Here is a 23379-nt window from a genome sequence, read left to right as displayed (position 1 = left end):
TCTCCCGGAATAAGACGGGCGCTCCGACCGGTGAGCATGCCGGCTCTATGAAACCCCTATCCAGGTTTTTATCGATGAACTCCCGGAGGGTTGTCATCTCCTTCGGGGTCATCGAGTAAATCTTCGGCCTGGGTAGGGGGACATCGGGAAGCAGCTCAATTCTACAGTCCGTCTTGCGGTGGGGGGGTAGTTGATCTGCCTCCTCTTCTCCGAAGACCTCTGAGAAATCAGCGTATTGCTCAGGTAGGTCTTCTGGGGTTGCTATGTTGTCCTGGGCTGCCGCCTCTGCCCGTCCCACTGTGGGGTTGATCCTGCCCGCCGGAAGTGGCGCCCGGTATGCGCCATCATCGAATTGGAAGGTGCGGGTCTTCCAGTTAATGCGTGGGTTGTTGGTCACGAGCCACGGTATTCCTAAGACTACGATGGGCCGCCCTATGTGGGTTACCACAAACGATGTTCGTGGGTGTGGGTGCCCATTTGTAGGGTGACCGGCTCGGTCTGTGTCGTGGCTGGTTTCCCTCCTGCTGTTGAGCCGTCCAGCTGGTGGAATGCCAGCGGCGTGGGGAGGGGGAGGCAAGGCAGGTCAAGCTTGGCGACTATGTCGGGGTGGATCAGGTTCTTGGAGCACCCCGAGTCCACTAGCGCCGCGGCTGTGGTGGCTCTGTTGCCGACGGAGAGCCTGATTGACCCCATTATTATGGGGCTTTCGTCGCTCTATGTGTTTCGCGCCCCTGTCCCACCACCTGCCTCGCGGCGCGTTTTAAGGCAGGCGGGGAGCGTTTCCCGCCGGCCGGTCTGGGACTTCGGCGTCCTCCCCCGCCAAGTAAGCGTCCCAGTCTTTGTCCGGTGTCACTGTGGCTCCGGTCATCCGGCGGTGGGGGGGCGGCGGTGGGTTGGTTGGTTTGAACGTCGTTTTCGGTGCGGGTTTGGGAGTGCTAGTTAGAGTTCGGTTGGAGAAGCAATCTGCCGTTTTGTGCCCCATTTTTCCGCACTTCCCGCAGGGCCCGCGAGTAAACTTCTTCTTTTGATACGTGGGACCGGCTGGCCCCAAGTGTGGCGCGGGTACCTTTGGGCTGGTGTTAGTTTTGTCCTCTGTCGTCGCCATTAAGAAGGTGCGGTGCGCGTGTTCCGCTCTCCCCGCTAGGTGGATCCAGCCTTGCAGAGTCTCCGGGTCGTCCCGGTAGAGTGCCCATTGGAGTACCTCGCGGTTGAGGCCCCTTTTGAACATCTCTAGCAGGGTAGTCTCGGACCAGTTGTTAATCTTCCCGGCGAGGGCTTTAAATTCGAGGGCGTAGTCCGCGACAGTTCGTGCGCCCTGTTTGAGGCCTTGAAGCGCGCTTTTAACCCTCTCTTTGGCTAGCGGGTCCTCAAAATAGTGCTTCATCTCAGTGATGAAGGCGTGGAAGTCAGAGAGGGCGGGGGAGTTGGACTCGTACATTTGGACGTACCAGTCCGCCGCCCTGTCTTGTAGCTTGATCGCCACGACTGCGATCTTGTCCGCTTCGGAGTTAAAGGAGTGTCCATGCCGCCCCATGAACTCCCTGGCGTTTGTAATGAAAAACGACAGCTTCGCGGGGTTCCCGTCGAAGAAAATGGGGAAGTCCTTTGGGGCCCTGGTGTTCGGTGGGTCCCCTCTCCTCGCTTCCCGTCCCATGGCTTCGTCCACCGGGGACGCTTGCTGGTTAGCATTTGGCCTATGGGGGTGCCAAGACCCGCTCGGGGTTTGGATCGGGGTGTGTACCTGCACGGGAACGTAGTTGTGAGGCATGGAGGACATCAGCGACTGCATCATGGTCTCGATGTCCCTTAGTTGGGCCTCCATGGCCGCGAGTCTGGCTTGCGTTTCTCGGTCCGAGGTCCGCGCCGCAGCTGTGATTGGACCTGTCGGCGTCTCCACATGGTTGTGCCACCGGTGGGGTTCAGGCGTTACCGTCCGCTGGTCTGCTTCGACTTGGAAGTGAATCTGCTAGTTTGCCTCTCCGTCCTCCACCGCGTTTGCTGCAGTTGGGCTGAAGCTCCACGCCTGTGGCTGGGGTGCGATGTGGGGCGGGGAGGTCTCCGCGGGTCTCGGGAGGTATGTTGCTCCCTCCCGTGGCCGGGTCGCCTCCGCCTCCCTCCGGGGTTGGAGCTGAGGCTCGGGATGGGCCGGGAGGGTGTCCGTGGCTCCTGGTGTCCGCGTTGCCTCTGGCCTCTGTCGGTCCTCCTCTGCTTCTCGCCGTGCGGCTCGCCCGTCCTGGCTGCGACGCATCGGCTCCATCGCTCTCCGCTCGTGTTCTTCTCGCCGTCTGTTCCTCCCGCGGCTCGTTGTTGTCCAGTGGGGCTGGGCGAGGCTGAGTTTATGACTCTCAGCTTTATGTCATGCGCTGCCTACTACCGAGTAAAACACAGACACTGATTCAAGGAAGAGCAGGTTCAGGTTTATTTCGGCATAGTGCCTAGCTAGAAAAAAGCTGAGAGTGAAGGGAGCGCGCCAGTGCGGGGTTTAAATAGCCCGCGCCGGTCAGCGCCCCCCCCCTTTGAGTTGTGTCATCCCCCCAAGTCCTGCATGCTTCCTTGCCGGTAGGTGAGGGGTCGCGGGGCCCCTGCTGGTGCCCCGGGCTTCGCTCATGATCGCTTTCTTTCTCCAGCTGGTGATTGCTGTCAGCTGGGCGATATCCGTTGCGCTCTGCTGACAGCTTCAGGTGGTCCTCGTGATCCGCCCTGTCTTTGTCTTTCTTCCTTCCTCCTTTGTGTTCTGATGGCTGGTTCATCCGGCCGGGGTCGTTCCCTTCTCCTAGGGGTCTGTGTCTGTTGTTGTGCGTGCTTTGCTTATCTTTAAATCCTTTCCTCTGCTTCCTAGGTATTGTCATGTGTGCCGTTGTGCTGATGCCTTCAGCTCAACGGTACTCATGACACCTGCCCCATTTCAGTTACTCAGCCTTCATACCTGATACAATCTGATGATATGAGGGTGGCAGAGCATCTTCATAATCTGAACTTCTCGAAAAATCTTCTTGAGGTTCTCTTCATCCAGCTGAGTCTTATCAATGATCTTTATCGCAACCTGAAAGGGTAAATGAGACTAGTTATTATCAAACCCAATCTCAGAATGGGCAGGTGGAATAAAGAAGAATGACTGCTCCTTGCAGTAAAAAATGTCTGTGCCTGATTCATTCTCTAGGAAAGCATTATACCCAAGGCACTGAGGGCATAAAGCCACCAGAGAGCAAGTAAAAATATTGGTCTATTGAACTCAATAATTTATTTCTAATTCTGAAGAACATTCCAAGGTTCAGCAAAAAACCCTAATATCTATGACAAAGGTGCCAGTGACCTTCTATAAGCTGTGCTCTGAATTATGGCTTCCCATGAATTTACTGCTTCAAGGAAGATTATGCATATTGGTTGCATGCACGCATAACACCAACCATTCTGAACTAGTCATAGTGGCCCAGTTCACATACTAATTTAAGCCAATAGCAAGAAAACCACATGATGTGTGAATGCTTATGCATGAATCAGACCAGGGTGCTTGGACCAAGTAACATTGCTGCTTGAGTGTGAATAGCAGATAGGCTCCATAAATATCTTAGAAATCTCTGAAGACATTATTTTTACAATTGAAAGTAACACAGGTAATCAAATAAAGCTTTTCTCTACTTAAGCAGATAGTTTTTAATCCAAAACGTCCAGAGAAAAAGATTGACCTAACCAAGAGTTCCATCTTGTGGAGCTACTTTCAACTGCAAAAATTCTTAGTAGCACCCACAGTTTAGTATCTGGGATGTCAGAGAGTTGGATTATGGATTGCTTGAAGAGTTCTAACCCCTGCCTAACAAGGCCACACACTACTTCCATCTCTGTTGCTAACAAACAAGCCTTCAACCTCAGCCCCCTTCAAAGTATTGACTATTAAGCCTGGTTACCAGTTTGTGTACCGAGCTCTCAGAATATCTCTGACACCACTATATAGAAGATCCGTTTGCAGAGTATGGGTTGCCAACTGCTCTAAATGGAAGTTTCCTCTTATTCTACTGGTACCACCTCTCAGCCGAACCTACCTCACAAGGTTGTTTTCGTGGGGAAAAATGGGAAGAAGCAACACTGTACATTGCCTTGAGCTCCTGAAGGAAAGCTGAGATGTAAATCCAACATATACTGTACATAAATTTAAAATAAACTCTCAAAGACATGTCCATCTAAGTTCTCACAAATCCAAGCTCTTTAACCCAAATCCTTGCCCAGCACAGAAACAACTCTACAGGCAGCTGTGGGAACAGATGTAGGAAGCCCATGAGAGGAATCACCATTAATGATGCTGCTTGCTGTTCTCCATACTGCTCAGTCACTGTTGCTGCTTTCTCTACTGCTTTCCCCAGGATATGGAGGAAGTGCACAGGGTTCTCAGGTCTGTAAATGCCACCACTTGTCAATTAGATCCCTGTCCCTCCTGGCTGGTGAAGGCAGCTCGGGAGGTGACGTGTGGGTAGGTCCAGACGATGGTGAATTCATCCTTGGAGGACGGAGTGTTCCCAGCTGCTTTTAAAGAGGGTGAAAACATCACTGGACTCCACTGTGCTGGACCATTTTTGTCCAGTCTCCCATCTCCCCTTTTTGGGGAAGGTGGTTGAGAAAGTGGTGGCATTGCAGCTCCAGAGGATCCTGGATAAAATGGATTATCTGGACCCCTTTCAGTCAGGTTTCAGGCCCAGATATGGGATGGAAACAGAGTTGGTCACACTTATGGATGATCTCTGGCAGGAGCGGGATGGAGGCAGTGCATCCATCCTTGCTCTTCATGACCTCTCAGCAGCTTTTGATACCATCAACCATGGTATCCTTTTGGGGCAGCTCAGGGAGTTGGGGGTGGGCAGTGTGGTTCTGCGCTGGTTCACCTCCTTCTTCCAGGTCTGATCCCAATCGGTGTTGATAGGGGGTGAGAGATCTGGCCCGTGACCCCCCATTTGTGGGGTGCTGCAGGGCTCGGTACTCTCTCCGCTGCTTTTTAACATCTACATGAAACTGCCGGGTGAGATCATCCATCACCACGGGATGAGGTATCATCAATACGCAGATGATACTCAATTATACATCTCCATCCCGGGTGACGTAAGCAACGCTGTGACCACCCTTTCTCGGTGCCTGGAGGCTGCAGGGGTCTGGATGGGGAACAACAGGCTTTGGCTGAACCCTCGTAAGAGAGAGTGGCTGTGGGTTGGGGGCTCCTGGGTATCCGGGAATTTGCCATCTTTGGCTCTGGATGGGGTTGCACTGCCCCAGACAGATCCGGTGCGGAACCTGGGGATGCTCCTGGACTCACGACTCCTGCTCAAGGAGCAGGTGGCAGTCATGGCCAAGGGGGCCTTTGCACAACTTCGTGTTGTGCACCAGCTACACCCTTTCTTGGATTGGGAGTCCCTCTGAATGGTCACTCATGCCCTGGCCATCTCCCTCAAAGACTACTGCAATGTGCTTTACATGGGGCTACCCTTGAAGAGTATCTGGAAGCTACAGATGGTGCAAAATGCGGCCACGCGAGCAGTCTTAGGAGCCCCTAGAAGGGCACATATAACACCATTGCTGTGCGAGCTACATTGGATGCCAGTTTGCTTCCGGGTCCAATTCAAGGTGTTGGTTATCACCTTTAAAGCCCTACATGGCATGAGTCCAGGTTACCTGAGGGACCACCTCACCCCTGTTACATCGACCCATCCCACCCGGTCAGGCAGAGAGGGCATGCTACGGACCCTGCCCATAAGAGACTGTCGATTGGCAGGGTCCAGGAGGAGGGCCTTCTCTGCCATGGCACCTGCCCTCTGGAAGAAGCTACACCCAGAGGTAAGGCAGGCCCCCACTCTCCTGGCCTCCTGGAAGGGGGTTAAAACCTGGTTATGCCACCTTGCCTGGGGTGGGAGGGGGATAGCCAATCATGCAGGTGGTTGGCTCCCTGATGGGGCCAACGATAACATTACTATTTCCCATCTTGAATTTTATATTATTTATTCTATATTACTTATTTTATATTTTTATATATATTTATATGGATATTATATTGTTTGAATGACATTTTATTTTTCTATTTCCAATTATCTGTAAACCGCCCAGAGTCATCATAGTATGAGTTGGGCAGGGAGAAATATGACAATAAATAAATAAAATAAAATAAATATATCCCATTCTTTACCAGCAGTTCCTGGCTGAGACATTTGCTCCAGTGTCTGAAGCCACTGGTTTTCATACCTGTGTATCCGTCACCATGGAGATTTCAATTCCATAGGAAGCCCAAATCTGTGCCACTTTCCTGGTGCAAATGTTGGGAGCAAAAAGAACAGGAACTCTCTGCTTTGCTGAAAAATATTTTATTCTCAGCTCTTCCTGCCTATTCAAGCCCCTTGCAGCAGTCCAGAATGGTATACAATCTCTCTTGCCTCCCTAGTCACAGCTTGCATGATTATTTTATTTATTTTTCAAATTTTTATCACCGCCCATCTCCCCCAAAAGGGGGACCCTGGGCAGTTTCATGACCCTTTCCAGGGGAAGAGCGATCCTTTCCTTCCAACAAGCCGCTGGCTTGCTGCTGCAGAAACACAAGAACAGAGGGACAGCAGTGCTCCAAAGTACGAGAAAAAAGAGCAGGACTGAAAAAAACTTGCTTAGTTGGGAAGCCCCACTCCCACCCCCACCCCCAGGAAGGTTCATGGCATTACAATAAAAGTCATCCTGCAACTATCTGTCCTTAACAGCCCAAACATGGAAGGTTTACAGACAGGAGACCCAGTGTCTGCAGTACCTCCAAGAAAACTTTAAGACTGAGTAGGAGTGCTTTCACAGGGAAGTGTGTGTGCAAGAACACCTAATAAGCTCTGCTAGTGCTTTAAAAAAAAGGAGATAATCAGTGAGTTAACTGGATGGTTGACACCCTGACCAATACCACAGGCTCAGCACCAGCCCATCAAATCTGAAGGCAACCTTACTGAGCTTACGGTTAGCTGCAAGGGCCAGACAGTCCTCAGAATCACCATCCTCTCAATTCACGTTTTGGTTGGCAATATGTGCCTAACCCAGTAATAGAAAAAAACTTTTCCACTGATGGCAGGTAAGGAAGTAGAGATAGAAGCCTGCAATCAGAAAGAGTAATCAGAGCTGCCAATATTTCTCTCTTTGAAGGGACATAAGGCAGTACCATATAGCACAGAGCAGAAGGAGATTGAAGTCCAATCTTGTATGATCCATAGCAAGGGCATAGCCTATGGCTCCACTTCCAGCAGAGAGCATGCTGGCTTCTGGTTCTGCACTCTGTTTGCTAAGGAAGCAAGCAAGAGCTTTACCGTCCATATGCAGATATGAAAGGAATGAAAACCAGCAAGCTATGAGGAGAAGCTATGGGGAGCTATTCTCATACACTTGCCCAAGCATGTGATCTGCTTCTTTACTGATGCTGCCATCACAATTTTTCAAAATTATTACTTATTATTTATTTTAGGGTTAATCTGTATTTTTAACTTGTTATATTCTGCTTTGTTTTAAATTTTGTTAACTGTCAAGAGCTCACCTATGTTGAAGGCAGGTTATAAATCAAATAAATATATACTATGTATCATAGGAGAGCAATTCAGGTTTCCAAAAGCATTGCCTTAGTGTGCAGTGCTTTTGGAAATCAGGATCATTCTAACATGACTTTACTTACTTATGGGGTGATGTGAAAGGTCCCCTGTGCAAGCACTGAGTCATGTCTGACCCTTTGGGGGGACGCTGCTTTCATGACGTTTTCTTGGCAGACTATAGCAGGGTGGTTTGCCATTGCCTTCCCCAGTTGTCAACTTCCCCAGCAAGCTGGGTACTCATTTTACTGACTTCGGAAGGATGGAAGGCTGAGTTGACCTGAGCTGGCTACCCGAGAATCCAGCTTCCACTGGGATCAAACTCGGGTCGTGGGGAGAGTTTCGGTTGCAATACTGCTGCCTGCCACTCTGTGCCACACAAGGCTTTACTTATTTATGTATCCATCTGATTTATACCCTGCCTTCTCTTCTGTCAAAACAGCAAAAGAAAACCATAAAAACATTACACAGGAAATCATTCAGCCCAATTATTAAACACATCATCAAACTCTGACTACAGAGTATAACATTGATCCATCATCCCATTGTACTGATAGCCAATTCATAAACAGATGCACGTATCAGCAATCTGAGACAGAAAATCATCGGCCACGCTGTCATTTCAACATTGAATAATCTTTTTTACTGCCTCCTCCAGGCTCAATACATCAATTTTTCCATACAGTGATGTTCCAAGTTTTTGATGTACTGTATAATTCAAACGTAGGTTCACTTCTTTGAACCATATTGATCTTTGTAACACTGTATTTACAAACATATCCTTGACACTTCCCAGAAAGGTAAGGAGGATGGTGAAAGCTGAGCAGCTTTGGAGCCAAATGTGTCCAGGACCATCTGTTTATTTTTTTGGGTGAGCAGCCAACAGGTGGCACTAGCTGATATCCACACTGTAAGAATGATCTACTCTTTAGTTGAAGGAGAGGACTGAACTGTCCTGGAACACATCCTTCTGGCCCTTAGTTCTCACCTCCAAGTCCAGAACAACCTATAGAAAAGGAGTGCAGCCAGCCTGTTCTCACATCTGGGTCACAAAGGGAATAAAAGCCCAGAGAATCAGAACAATCATCCTAAAAACAATAAACAACCGAACACCCCTTGGGTGCCTTTGTTGGGACTGCAACCCAAATTTTTCAGACCAGCCTGGCCAGAGATGTTTGGGGAGGCTGGTCTGAGTTCTCCAGCCAAAATCCACCTCAGTTCAAGCACATCAAGTTGCTAAGATGGAAAATGCAATTATGAAACTCCCACAAACGGAGGATTGGGACAAAGGCTGGATGATAGCTAGAGAAAAGTTACGGGGAATTTTAGGGCAATTTTCCTCTCTCGCTGCCTCCCATTCCATCCTAGTTATTGCTTTGTTTTTCTTCCACATTATCAAACCGCTACTGGAAGTTCCACTTTGTCCAGCCTCAAATTAAATGCAGATCAAAATGCAACCATCAGAAGGGATATATCCATTTACTAATATCTGGATCCCATTTTTATTGTTGCATGCACATACATCTCAGCCAGAAGAGGCTCTAAACCTAGATACTTTTACTGGTGATAATGCATAATAAACTCCAGGGAAGGCTGGGAAACTTGGGTTGCCCTGATTCTCAGGATCACATCAGCACATGAGATTCCAAGCAGTCTCTCTTACTAAGTCAGGCAGGTGGAAAGACATGCAAAAGCAGCCATTCAGAGGCTTTTCTGCATCCCAGACATCCAGGCTTTGCAAGGGAGCCTTGCAATGGGATACAGACGCCCTACTTCCTGGGATTTTCTGCAATGGAGCCACAACTACAGCAGCTGCTCAGTCCCCAGGTGAAAATTGCCTTCCTCTGAGATCTGGGCTGGAGCTAGTCCTAAGCATTAGTATTCTGCAAAATGAAGAAGTTATTCTCCAAGGCAAGAATTGTGTAGAGTGAGATGATTCATATATAAAAAACCTTGACTGACTAACTGATCAACATGAACATGGATGAAAGCAAGGAATCTTTTGGCCATAAACAAGGAATTGAGGGACACAGATATTAGCAGAACCTGGACATGTTAAGGATTGGAAGCAACCTGTCCTTAAAGAAGCCAGCCTAGAACAATGAAACCTTGCCCTACTGGAGTTCAAAGAATGAAGGAAGCACATTGAAGCTCAATCCTTTTAGGGGCAGATGACCAGGAGAGGTGGGGAGAGAGCAAAGGTCTATCAACTTGCCATGTACTTCTGTTCTAGCAACCAAGAAATGGGAGGAGCTATCCAGGTGGCAAAAAGTGGGGCAAAGAGGCAAAGACTGGTCAACCTCAAGGATAAGCATGGGACTTGAGAAACACATGTTGCATGGACAGACAGCCAACCGGTCTCTCAAATAGCAGGACCTCTCCATCACTCTCCATTTTCTCAGCAGATTCAGCAAATCAACCTTAAATACGAACATCAGAATCACGTGTTGAGGGAATGAGTGCATTTAAGGCAGAGTGAGTACAATTTCAGGGTCTCTTTGAACAAAGGATGCCAAAGGCAAAGCTGTTATTTCCTGTGCCTGCCCCATCCATACAGACTTCCCACAAGCCTGCCATTTCCAGGCAGAAAGAAAAAGCTACCAGCAATGACAAGCCATCTAGAGAGAAGCCCTCTGATCTTTGCATAGCCAATCAGAGCTTTTTGTCTGCCAATGCTAGTCATGGGCAACCCATTCCAAAACAAGGACAATGGGCCTTTTACACATTTGCCTTCTGGAAGTTGCCATGACCTGGATCACTCTACCACTCTCCTTCAACTAAAGAGTAGAGCAAATACTGTCAAACGGAAGGGAAGAAAAGGTCACATGACTCACTCTCCTTCCTCACACATTCACAGCCACTTTCTCTCATAGCCGCTGTTCCCTGCTTGGCCATACAGACTATATGCCACTTTGTATGGAAGCTCCTCTTGAGCATTATCCTTCAGCAGAAACATTAACAGATTTACGAATTTAAATAAAGTCTCCTACATGAACTCAACTCCTGGTGGCTTTCTGAAATAAATTTTCCATCTCTCAATGCTGCTCGTCCAATAAGACATGTCCTCTGAGGATTCCACGATTTATAACAGCAAAATAACAGTTAACAATAAGACCAAATTAATTTCTTATACTACATCGATTTATATGCACTAGGAAGCATAGATAGTAAGCCAACTGGAGGATTCGTTATGGAAAATTGTTGGATGAATTTTCTAATTTTTTCCTCCATTTTCAACCCAAAGCAGAGACTAGCTGGGCACTACCATGAAAGACAACAACTTGTACCCACTTGTTTCTGCCACACCACCCATCAACCAAGAAACACTGGAAATAATTTAGAGCGAATTTTAGAAGAAGGTGATGCTATCTAGTGTCCTGTGCCAGCAGTTACAAGCACAGAAGACCAGTCGTAGATCAGAGGTCTTCATGGTGGCTATAAAACTCACCACGGTACAGGAATGTGAAAGCTCAGGAGAAACAAACAAGCTTACTTCAGAAGCCAAAGTTCCATGCAGACCAATCCAGGGTCCAGCAATCAAAGCTGAGTGTAGTCTTGTGCCAGAGGTCAGCTAGGGAATCAGAAGCTGCACACTCAAAGTCAGGTCCAAGGTTGGAAAGTTGTTTGCCAACAGAAGCCTGATGCCCAAGTCCTTCTTTTATATTTTCTTGAGTCACGACTCTTTCTTTTGAGGAGTCTCACTGAACGTCTCTGCTCTACTTGCTTGATCTTTCTGCATGTATCTCTTTTGCCAAGTAATGCTCAGGCTCCAGGCTAGGCAACTCAGCCTACCGCTGTGCTGATTACCTGCCTGCTCCAGACTTGCAGCTCATCCTCCAACAGGTTCTCCTCTTTCTGAGCTTCCTCTGCAGTATCTGGGAGCCCACCGGTTTGGTTCCTGCACTGCCAGGACAGGAGTTGTCAAGCCCTGCTCCTCCAGGGCAGACTCCGACACAGCAGCCAGGCCCACAACATGCAGGGACTAACTTCTTAGTCAGTTCCAGATACATTTGAGATGAACTCTGCACCAGAAATGAGATCCATCAAATTCATAACTCAAATAATCTTCCCTGACTTTTCAAGATCTTCAAGTGGATATGTCACAAGATTTTAGAAAACTCTGAAGAGAATTATATGAAGTAGATATATGCCTACTGTAACCTCAAATGTTAATGATCTTGATTGGCCTGATCTATATATATTTTATAAAGAATAAATACCTTTTTAAAAAGAATTTATGTTTAGGTACATCGAAGACTCACTGTTTCAGAGAATTGTAATAATTTCTTTTATTTATTCAGTTTTTTGCCTGCTGCAATTGAGAGATCCAGCAAAGCTGAAGCATGTTTAGGACAGCAATGGATAATTTATATTCTCCGTGTCGGAGAGCACTCTGGAAACTAATGCAATGTCAGGTTAAGTCAGCATATTTATGAATTAGTACTATTTCAATTTTGGAGGCTAGAATTTTTTTAGGGCTTTTTGGTTTTACAGTTTAACAAGAGAATTATAAACTTATACTGTTATATGGCTCTGCTATATATTCCTCCCCGATAGATGGCAGCACTGAGCTCTTAAAAAGATGAAACAAGTTTGGAGCTAGTCTGTTCTTTGATGGGAGACCACCAAGAAATCATACAACTGTAGACCGGATTAGGAAGTGGGGGGAAAAAATCCCAGAAGGTATGGGATTTTGTATGCACATGGTGTGCCTGCAAATGGATGTGTGTGTACTTGTAGAATACCTTCTAATAAAGCACTCTGAAAATGATGGCTCATGCTCCTGACTTGTTTGGTAAGACCTTCACTGTCTCTGCATAGAAGATCCTACAGATCTGTAACAATGGCAACCCATTTCCATATTTCTGCCAATAAAACTACATGGACCTGCCCATAAAGTCACAAAGAATTGAGCCTGACCCAAAGAAGACTTTCTTTTATATCCTTTTTCCTATCCCACAGTACATTACTCTTACTGGGTTTGATGTGGCTTTGGTGACTGCTGCTATGAGAATATGGGTATATATTTATGTAAGTGTAAAGACCATAAACAAGATTTATATTACATCAGTAGAACTTGGTTACCAGGAAAGAATGTTTTGCAACAGGATTTATAGAACTACAAAGGTTTTCTTTCCCAAACTAAGTTTGGACAGCCAAGCAGAATGGTCAGATACTTGGCAGGAGATAAGAACTGTGAGCTGCCCAGAGTTGCTTGAGATGGGCAGCCATATACATCTTTCAAAGAAACAAACAGACAAATAAATGGGGGTGGAGAAAGCAAAGGATGCATCTTAAGACAGTGACAAGAAAATTATGACTATAACATCCATGACAAGTAGGCTTTCTGGGAAAGGAACGTAACTTTCTTCTACTTTACAGTAGTTACATGTTCTGTTCTGATCTCCTACTGTGCTTGGATAACTTTGACTGGGAATTTGTGACAGCGACCTCACCAGGCCTTGTACACGGGTACCACCTGGTCCATCCTTTGATGGGAGAACATTGGCTGGCTCTTAGCTCACACGCTGTGCACATGACCCAATCGCCTACTTAGGGCCAAACCATCCCTCCATGTACTACAATAGTCACATCTTGACTGAGAGCTTTTTCCCATTTAAATAAAATCCAAATCCAGCCTATTTTTTACTCAATCTTTCTTTTGCCAGCTTCCTCCCCCAAACCAAATTTAGCCCCATTTGGTTCAGTTTTCATAGAATTATCCTGCTGATAGATACCCACATGATAAGATAGTCCTGAGTCCCTTTACGTAATTGCTTCCCAAAATTTCATAGGGAACCAAAAAAATGGTCAACTGAGCAGCCAAGTATTTGTCAAGAATTCTGAAAGCACAAACTCAGTTGTTATGAAAAAGGAGTATCTTAACAGGTTTGATACTGGCACTCACTATAAGAAGAGACTGCAAGACACCCCTGTGGCACTTTCCTCCAGAAATTACAACAGAAAGAACACATTGGTTCATGTATATGGAAAAAAAATGCCATTACCTTTTAAAAGATGTACTGAATGATTATTCTAACATTTCATCATATTAGGTAAGGTTTCTATAACTATGAATGATTCACTGAACCATCCTTCACTTTGGCTTTTCTTCTGGAACAGCAGGAGCACCCACAGTTACATCCAAACAAAAGCAAAAGGCCACTGATGACCCTCTGGAATGCCTATCTCATAAGTGACTAGCAGAAGCGTCCTTGGGCTGCTCATTTATTGTCCCTGATTGCTACTGAGCTAATGGCAAGCAGCCTCCACACAAGACTTGCCACCTAACCCAGAGACCTGGGGGTCCCAGCTTCTGCACTGCATTGCCATGGTCCATTGATTGAGCCTAGAGTCCAAAAGTTTTTGACCAGCACCAAGTGGTCTCTTCCAGATCTATACATATTACTGGCCTCATAAATCTTTGGATGTAAATCCAGTAACAGGCAACCAATTGACAGCGTCAGCCAAATGAGCAACAAGCCTATCTTCAGTGCTCCAATCAGCTTTCCGGAGAAATCATCGACATACCAGGAAATGGTGCAGCGGGGCATATAAAGCCTCCCAGTGGTAACGTATGGTGATTCAGAAATCTCAGCAGTGATCTGGGAAGCCCAGAATGTCTTGCATAATACATATATATTGCCTGCTTTTTTTTTATTAGCATGACAAGCAATACATTTTGCATCAGTTCAGTCACCTGCGAATAGGTCCCAAACACTCTCTGGGGAACAAAACTGAATACAGAACCTAGTCACCCCAGCCCTGAGAGTAGGCAGTGCACCTGAGAGCCCACACCTGGCTTCTCATCAAAACTCTTCTCAGACTCTTTGAAGTAGAAATCATGAATTAGGTGCCTTTGGCTTGAATGCCGGGACATCCGTTTCGGCCAAAGCACAAAAACTGAGTTGGTGCCAGGACTGGGAGGGGCAGGGGCAGGGGAGAAAGACGAGGGGAGGAGAAATCTGTTATACTCAACTCCTCTTGTTCTGCCCAAAGCTGAGAGAACCTGACATGCCCGTGGAAACATTTCCCATGTGGCTCATGTTACTTGTGGAAGCCACACACCCCTTGCCTGGCTTATCTCGTTCCTAGTGTTGCACCCCTCCACAAGCTCTGACTCTTTCCCTCCCTTCCCAGGAAGCCCAACCGCTTTCCACCTTGCCTCTCTGTGGCCCTTCTTTCTACAGAAATCGCACCAAATCAGCAACACACGGGGGAGGGGGGGCAGGCCAAACCTCTCTCTCTCTCTCATTCCTGGAAGGGCACCCTCTGTGTTATCTTCTGACAGTCTGCTTCCCCTGCTGCCGAAACTACCTGAGTTAGCACCAGGACTATGCTGGATGCGGTTCCTCAGGAAAACTCTGCCAAAATATCCTTTACAGGGCAGGCAGCATATAGTTTAGCATAAACTGGAGGGGCGGATCAAGCAGTTTGATCAAGGAAACACAAACACAGAAAGCAGATGATCCAATGGAGACTGTTCTGTCCTCCAAGCTGCTTTTCCCACACACATACCCAAGCATTCGTCACTGCAAGTGAGAGGGGAGACAAAAAACATCTCACACATACGCAGCCCTGAACCTCTGAGGAAGAGAGAAAAGGAGGGGAGCACAAACATCCCTGGGGGGGCAAGGGGGCTGTGACCAGCCAGCTGTTTCTGCAGGGGCAGATGCTTCTTCCAACTTGGTGTAGCTCAAAGAGCTGTCACACTGAATAGCAAAGCCCAGGTGGAACCGAAGAGCATCTTTAAGAGCCTGTGGCCACCATTGCAAAGATGCGTTATGGAATGGAACATGCGTGTCTCTGACAGTCTGCCAGCTGAAGATTTTTGCAAAGTTGGCAAAATAAAATTAAAAATCTCCAGATCTAATTCACCATTCCATCAGAGAATTTGTTACAGCTAACGTATCTGAAGTGCAGAATATGAGACTTGCATGGATCTTGTTAAAGAGGGGAGAAATATGGGAAGAACAGCCCTGAAGAGTTCCTGGAGACAGCTGTAGAGAATTCACTGAAAAACCCCTTGAGAACTCAAGGGGTTGGCAGTTATCAGTGCCATGAAAGCTGAGGAAGTTGCCCACTGGGCAGATTAGAGGCCGCAGGGCCTGAACAGGGTTGTTATGAAAGAAAGAGAGCATTTACCACTTGCAAGGAAACGTATTTCACAAAAATCAAGCGAGCGTGTATGACACAACTGCCAAAATGAAGTCAAACTAAAATCTGGCCGTGTTCAACTGCGCAAAGCTGCCAAACCTTTGGTAATCAAGTAATATAATAAAAATGATGTGTTCTGGTAAAATGGAGGCCATGAAATCACAAAGTAGCCTCTGTGCTTTTCTCTGAAGCAGGAGCCAGCAGGAGCAGCTTCGGTGCCAAACAGGACATTCCATCTGCCAGCCACGGGATAACCTGTCTCTCAGCAAACGTGCCTCTTAGATCACTCAGCAGGAGGTGCCAACGGAACTGGAGCCCAAGACAGCTGCTGTGCACTGGCACAACGTCAGTGAGAAGCTAAAATGCCAAGCAAAGTTGCTTAGCAGCTCAGGAGTCACGTTGCCAGAGCAACAGTGGCAGCTCCAGCCTCAAGAACCCAGCATCCAAAAGCTGGCCAGGACTCCTGAGAAATAGCCCTGCTGACACAGAATCCAGGTCTCAGGCTCACCCAAGGCCTGGGACTGGACCCAAGGGTGTGGGATGACAAAGCAAGTTGCCTCTGACGGGTGCCACCTCTGGTTACAGCATGATAACAGACTCAAGAGTTCATAAAGGTGAGTCGGGCAGATAAAGATAAAAGGATAAAACATCTGCGCTATTCTTCTAAATCTTGACTTAATCTGTATAGCAGCCTCCCCAGGAACTGGCATATTATACTGATGCAGCGACAATTCGGGTTTGCCAGAAAGAAGACTGACAAGCTGCTGATATCACTGAAGGTCTCCCTGGGGCCTCTTCTAAGCTCTCTCTCATGTCGCCTATGGCCAACATGAACTCAGACTTCTTTTGGAAGTCCTGAGGGCCAGAGGCTTGTCCTTGTAAACCAAGGCAAGATGAGGTAGTCCCAGTCCTGCGCTCTCCTCCCAGCACCAAACACCACCCTTGCCAATCACAAAGGAGGAAGCATGGTGGCCTAAAGGAGTTGGCTGCATAATTGCTAGGTGCCTCTGGAAAACAGGATATGAGGATAGCAGCACCTCCCCATCTGTGATTCCCAGCAACTGCTCTGACACTTTCTTCTTTGCCAGCCACTGATTGAGGACCACTCCCAAGAACCTCTTATCCCAATAAAGTCATCTCTTGTCACCACGACTGCTTGCCTGAGATTACCTCCCTGAAAATGTCATGCATTTTAGAGCTTTTATTTTTATATATATACTGTGTACACATATCCGCATGCATGTACACACGCACACACATATTTGCACCTGAATACATGCACACGCACATGTCTGTCTTTAACTCCACCTCCCTAGCTGATTTCCTCTCCCAATGTATTTAGTTTCATAGGAGGGCTGATAGATCTTGATGTTATGCTCCTCAAAATCCATTTTTGTATCCCGTATTGTCCTCTTGCATTTATTTACTGCACTTATTCAAGGGTATGTGTTCCTTTTTGTTCTTATTAGGAAACTATTCCACTTTCTGAAGGAAGTTGTGTTTCTAATTGTCTTCTTGACACTGCACTTTTACCTCTTAGAGATAATGGTATTTAACCTGACAGCGGTATGCATTAGAGCTGATCTTCAGTGATTACAGTTTATATATAGTGTAATCCCCAGATGTTCCTGGAAGACCTGACATCTGGACTTTTCTTTTCAACTAACTTTCATCCCACATCATGGCCAGAGGCTTTTGGGGGTTAGAAAAAAAAACGGATATACGTGGTGTACGCTTTCCACGTATTTCTGGTGCATGAGTTACACCCTACGGCCTCTGACTGACTCTGCTGTGTGCTCCTGGCCTCCTCCTATCGTGCCTCCACTTGGATGATCAAAAGCATTTTCATCCATCTCAGAAGAACGATTCATCTCAAGCCAGACACAGCCCTTCTCCTTGCTCAGCTCTGTAACCCCAAAGCCAAGCGCTCTGACTAAAGGACCTGTCACCCCTGAAATGAACAAGCCGGGACACATCCCAGGGTGTGCACTCAAGCTACGGGCCCTGGGACTTAGTCGGCACCTCCCGAAGCACAACAAGGGTTAAACTGTATAGCTTTCAGGAAGAGAATGCGTGGGATGCCCTGGCTTGCACCCGAACTGGCAATCGCTTCCAGAGGAATTTGTCATTGCATCCAACAGCTCCTTTTACTCTACTTAAGCCAGAAAAGCAGAAGGCAGGGGCTGCTAACAGCAGCTTCTTATTCTGAACCTTCCCTTAGAAGAGGAAGCCAGGGTGCAACAGCATGCCCATAATTTAATCATGTTGAGCAAAAATCCTTTGCTGTCTTGGCCATCTGGGCCAAAATCTCCTTCTTTACTGTCCTGTGTATACAGATGTGCAAAAGCACAGCATCTTTTAAACACTGAAGGTAGAAAAAACGGAGCAGAAGCACAATCCTCACAGAAAAGTTCCTTTCCAGAAAGAAATTTCTAAACTGACTATAAAACGACACAAAGAACACAAAAGGCCTGTCCCCTCCGACCATCTGCTTTCACAACAGACAACTACAGGCAGCTCATGAAGGCAATTGGACTTCCCTAGCAAATGGCGTATTGCTTCTGATACTGGTAAGAGCAACCCTCAGAATGCCTTGCTACCAGTAGCAATTACATAGTTTGCATTTCTACTGCATGAGAAAGCATTTCTTTTTCTTAAATTTCCCATCACTGAGTCTCACAAATGTTTCCAAATTCTAGTGTATTACAAGAGAGGAAGACAAACCTCTCTCTTAATGCATTTGTTCCAGTTCCTGTATCATTTTGGCTGGCCTTTTCTATGTCTTTTCTATAATATTTTGAGGTGTGATTATTAGAGCTGCAGTACTTCAAGAGGTATTACATGACAAATTTGTAGAAAGGCATTGAGATATTGGCAATGTCAGTTTTCTAATGATTCCAAATACAAAATCTGGCACCCCTTCATGTTGGGCCAATGCTTTCCAACTAGTCACCAGAATCTCTGTTCATATCCATTTCCGCCCAGCTCAGATAATGACAGGCTGTAGTTGGAGTTAGGGATTTTTGTGCCAATCTGCATCAATTTATACTTGTTTATTCTAAACTACACTTTCTATTTCAATTTTACTTCCCTAGTTTAGAGAGAGAATCTTCTGAAGATCTTCACTGCTTCTTTTTATTGACATCACAAAAAAATAATTTTATGTTCTCAGCAAACTTGGTCACCCCTTTCTACCTCATGATAGTCTTCAAGCAGCTGTAAAAAGCACTGAATGCAGAAATTTGAGGGACTCACAAACCTTCAATTTAAGAACTGTAATTCATAATCCATTTTTTTAACCAGCTACTGTTCCACAGAAGAACTTCTTTTTTATCACATTACAGTTAATTGTGCTAAAAGATCTTTGATTAAAGATTTTGCCAGAGGCTTTCTGAAAACCATATAAGCAACATATACAGAATCATCCACATGGACAGACTTCTCAAAGAGCTCTGAAACATTATCTGTAGAAGAAATGTAGATTTTTCAGCAAAATATCTAAGCTTGGCAATTTGTCCTTAATAATTATTTTCACGCATGTATTCACAACTGCCTTCAGGTGACCAGTCTGTAAATTTCTGGACTCCCCTGGATCCATTTTTAAAGTCAGCATTACTCTGGTCATCTTAGGGACATGTGGCATATTTGATTGTTTTAACATATGAATGTATCTGGTCTTGGCAATTTGTTGGTCTTCACTTTATCAGTATGTTCTAGAACTTCACCTGGTGTCATCGCTACTTGCCTTAGCTCCTCGGATTCTCACCTTGAAAATAACAGTTCAGGCCTGAATACATCCTCTTCTACAGCAAAGGTATTTTGTCATTTTCTTCTTTAATATTCCTTTAACTCCGTTGTCTTTCAGTGGTTCAAGCAGCCCCCTGTCTGGTTTCTTGTTTCTGATTTATTTTTGCTTTAATATTAGCCTTTATTAACTTCTCTAGAGATCAGTTTGCAAAGCACTTTGCTGGTACAGTTGTTCTTTTCCATACCCCTTTTTCAGTTCACTTCTTCTCGGGACACAGATTGGACGTCTTGGGGAAAGTTCTATCGCAGGTCCACTCAACCCTCACCTTTCCTGGCTTATAAAATCAGCCGGGGGGGGGGGGCACTGCACAGCCCCACTACTGCCTAACTAATAACCGGGGCTCAGCCAGAGTAACTGAGGTGCTCCTGGCCAGATCAATTTCAGCGGGGTTTTAGGACCAAAATTGCCTTGGTTATCCTTGGAAGATGTGAGCTACTGTGGGAAAATCTGGGCCGTTTCAAATTAATTTCTGACAAGCATTTTCTATGCCATTTGTAGCAATCAGCCAGCAGTTCCTATGGAAACCAGAGAGAAGCACAAGCAAATTTGGGCAACATACGCCCAAGCGGACTTCTCGTGGAGCCTTTCGGTTCTGAGGCCGCGGATCAGCAGGTGCTTCCAAAGGGCCCCTGTAACCTGGAGGCAGCACCTCCCTCCTACTCCAACCGTTTCCTGCTTTCAGGAACATCCAAGGCCTAAAAACGCAGCGGTATTAAAACAAGAGCAGGCCCTTTCCTACTCAGTTCTGATATTTGTATCCAGCCTTTCTTCTTCAAACTCAGGTTGTAGATATGCTTTCCTCCATTTTGCCCTTCAGCCCTGTAGGATGACTGCACTGAAAAACAGGAACTGCTTTGGAATCAACAAGCAAAAGAGGAGGGCTTCAACCTGATTCTCCCCACTCTTGTCCAAACATTTCGAAGCAATCCCATTTATATGAACGGAGCTCAGTTTTCCCACTTTTTATCATTCTGTGCTAAACCACCACTTCACCCTCTGGAAATGAATGCAGGCCTTGGCCCCCAAGGAATGGGACACAGAAGCAATTTTTGACAGCCATCCATTTTTAACTAACATGCTGGTTTCAGATATATTTATGCTTTTCGGGGGAGATGGGCAGTAATAAAAATGTGAAAAATAAATAAATTTAAATTAAACTGTGCCATAGCCATTCATTTTGTTAAACTAAAAATAAAAGTTAAAGCATTGAGCTAAAAGCAGCAGGAATCATCAGTATTTTTAATACATTCCAAAACCTTGTATATCTTTCTCCCACCAGAAACAAGGCTGTTTCGCTCCATCCTATTTTTACTGCGAATTGGGGTGAGGGTGGGGGAAGAAGAAACAAAGGAGCCTGGCCACCTTATTTGCAAACCACCTGCCCTCACACAGGCAGCAGGCTTGTTCCAGCAACAGCTGCTTTGATGAAGATAGAACAGGTTGAACAAGCAAACAGCACCCAGGACCACTGAGGCTGCAGTGTTAATGACTACCTGGGGGCAAGGTGCCTTGAACTTGGGGGGCAGCACAGGAGAAACGCCTGCAGCTGAGTTCTTGAAACAACAGTCAAGCACTTTGACCCTCCAATGTCTGCTATGGAAGTAGGGTGATTGTGCTAGTCACCTTCAGTACATCAATAGAAAAGCAAGATACTACAGTAATGCAGTAGAGAAATGCAATCAAAACACAGCTTAACTCCTTTTACCTTTTAGGACACTTATCAGAGAAGCAACTTTTTTCAAGAATGACCAGAAAATTGTTGAAATGTTCCCTTATTGGCACATTCCCTTACTGGCTTTAGCCCTTCCTGGGCTGAAGCTGAGGACCCATGGAATCTCATCCTATTTGTACTACTGTGACATCTGCCACTTAATCTCAAGGCCAGTTAGTCTTGCATTTTAGTCACTTAGCTTCCTACACGATCCCACTCAGAAATCTGAGACCTGCTCTGAAGTCACATTTTCCAAAATGACTGGGGAGGATCTGCAAACTTAGAATGATTGAAATGCAGACACCCTACAGTAGTCTGTGGGGAACTTCTTCAATATTCAAAAAGCAAAACTTGGGAAAACATTTCAGGGAAGAAGTCATGTCAGGAGGTCCATCAAAAAACCTGCACTGACTGAGAATAATCATGAAACAATATATTCAGCCCCTTCAGTAATTCTTGTTATACTATCATCTCAATTTTAAAAGGTTATCAAGTTTTCTACTTATATGGACAATCATTTGCTGGAATTCCTCTTGCTATATTGAATTTCACTAATAATGATCTTTTGCACAAACCACTGAACTATGCCATCAATACTGAAGCAACTTGTTAACCTGAATTTGGGGGCAAATACCACTCTGGAACTAACATGTAACATAATTCTGATTAATTTTAAAATGGAACCTCTCGATACATTAAATTTCAAGGTAGGACAGGATGAAAAAAACCACCTATGGCTAACAGTACATTCTGATTTACTTCATAAATAATAAAATAAAATAATCAAGGAAGATAAATTATTCCCAGCAAGCATTTCCTAAGCATAACAACAATGCGTGCTTCCTACCCAGGTCTGAAGGTCAAGAATCAGCATAGCCAAATGAGGTGGGGTGGGAGTCTCCACCTGCAGCTAAGCCACATCTCCTCCTTTGTTAGAGGCAGATGGTTGTTGTACACTGCAGAACCCCTGCTACAGCCAGTTCACAAGCACAGCGAGCAGAATGATGGACAGGAATATGACTTCAGGAGTAGACTTGAGATGCAGCAGCAGTAGCTGAAGGAAATAAAGCCTGTTCAATGTGTCAAAAACTGGCCTTGAGAACACACTGTTCCTTAGACTAACTGATGCTTGTAAATCTATTTGTACCCAAATTGTGTTTGACCTCAAATAAGAACTGCTCAAATTTGACAAAAACCATTTTAAGCAGTAATCTTTGTTTCCCTTTATCATTCATCTGGAAGCAACATCATTTTGCAGGTAAGCATAACCTGCTGTTGCTCTATTTCTTAATTTTTTTTTTCTTTAAATCCAGAAATGTTAGCCACTCTTGCTTTCCACAAGCAAACTTTTTGGGGAGTGAGTAGCTATCCAACCCTAAATCCAGATCTCCTGCCATGTTCAGATAATAATTTCCTTCATCTTTACTTAGATTAATTGTTTAGAATTAAGTGGGCCAATTCATTTGCTGGGAAAGGACATGCTGACTAATTTATTTTCTAGAGAATAACCGCTTCACTACATTTTACCATTACCTTCCCCACATTTTGATTCATACCAACCAATTCTCTTTTAGAATAAATTCATGAAAATGTAAAGCACTAAATAAGTTTGTCAAGGCACCTCACGGGTAGTTTTCAAAAAGCTCCATTATAATACATGTCTCAGAAAACATGCTGGCATAGTCACATGGAATCCAGAAAGCTTGGACAGAAATATTTGAGTAGTGTGAATTAAGACTGTGTCAGACTAAAATATTAACGGAACCAATTCCTTTCACATCCACAACAGACAACTGAAAAACATATGTATTAAAAGGGCTAAAATCAATTTCTCATTTACAAATTATTTTACTTCCTTCACTTGCTGCTCTTTCCCCAAGAAAGCTAGAACTAGGTCTGCAGGATTATTCATTCCCACCTCACAATATCACACTGCAATAAATAAAGATAAGGAATTAGACATGCCTAACCACTGAGCAATACCCTGGATCCACATTTGTCCTGTTCAGGCCCAAAAGTTTGTTCACTGCACCGCACTGCCTGTTTGCGGCATGTCAGCAACAAGCGTGAGGCTCAAATGCAGCTCCTGAACACTTTAAGGAACTAAAAAAGAAGAGGTTTAC

The 23379-nt window shown here is 45.6% G+C and overlaps 1 protein-coding gene across 10 annotated transcripts in view; it reads right to left on the bottom strand.

Annotated features, from left to right (window-relative positions):
- SIK3 (SIK family kinase 3) overlaps positions 1–23379 on the bottom strand; it is an 84089-nt gene that overhangs the window by 36814 nt on the left and 23896 nt on the right. For all 10 annotated transcript variants that reach the window (XM_063311040.1, XM_063311035.1, XM_063311039.1 and 7 more), the window contains exon 2: positions 2927–3043. In XM_063311040.1, coding sequence (XP_063167110.1) covers positions 2927–3043 — 117 coding nt within the window. The remainder of the gene's footprint in view (positions 1–2926; positions 3044–23379) is intronic.

This window comes from Candoia aspera, chromosome 9, assembly GCF_035149785.1.
Source record: "Candoia aspera isolate rCanAsp1 chromosome 9, rCanAsp1.hap2, whole genome shotgun sequence".
NCBI lineage: Eukaryota > Metazoa > Chordata > Lepidosauria > Squamata > Boidae > Candoia > Candoia aspera.
This window is presented reverse-complemented; position numbering and strand designations above follow the sequence as displayed.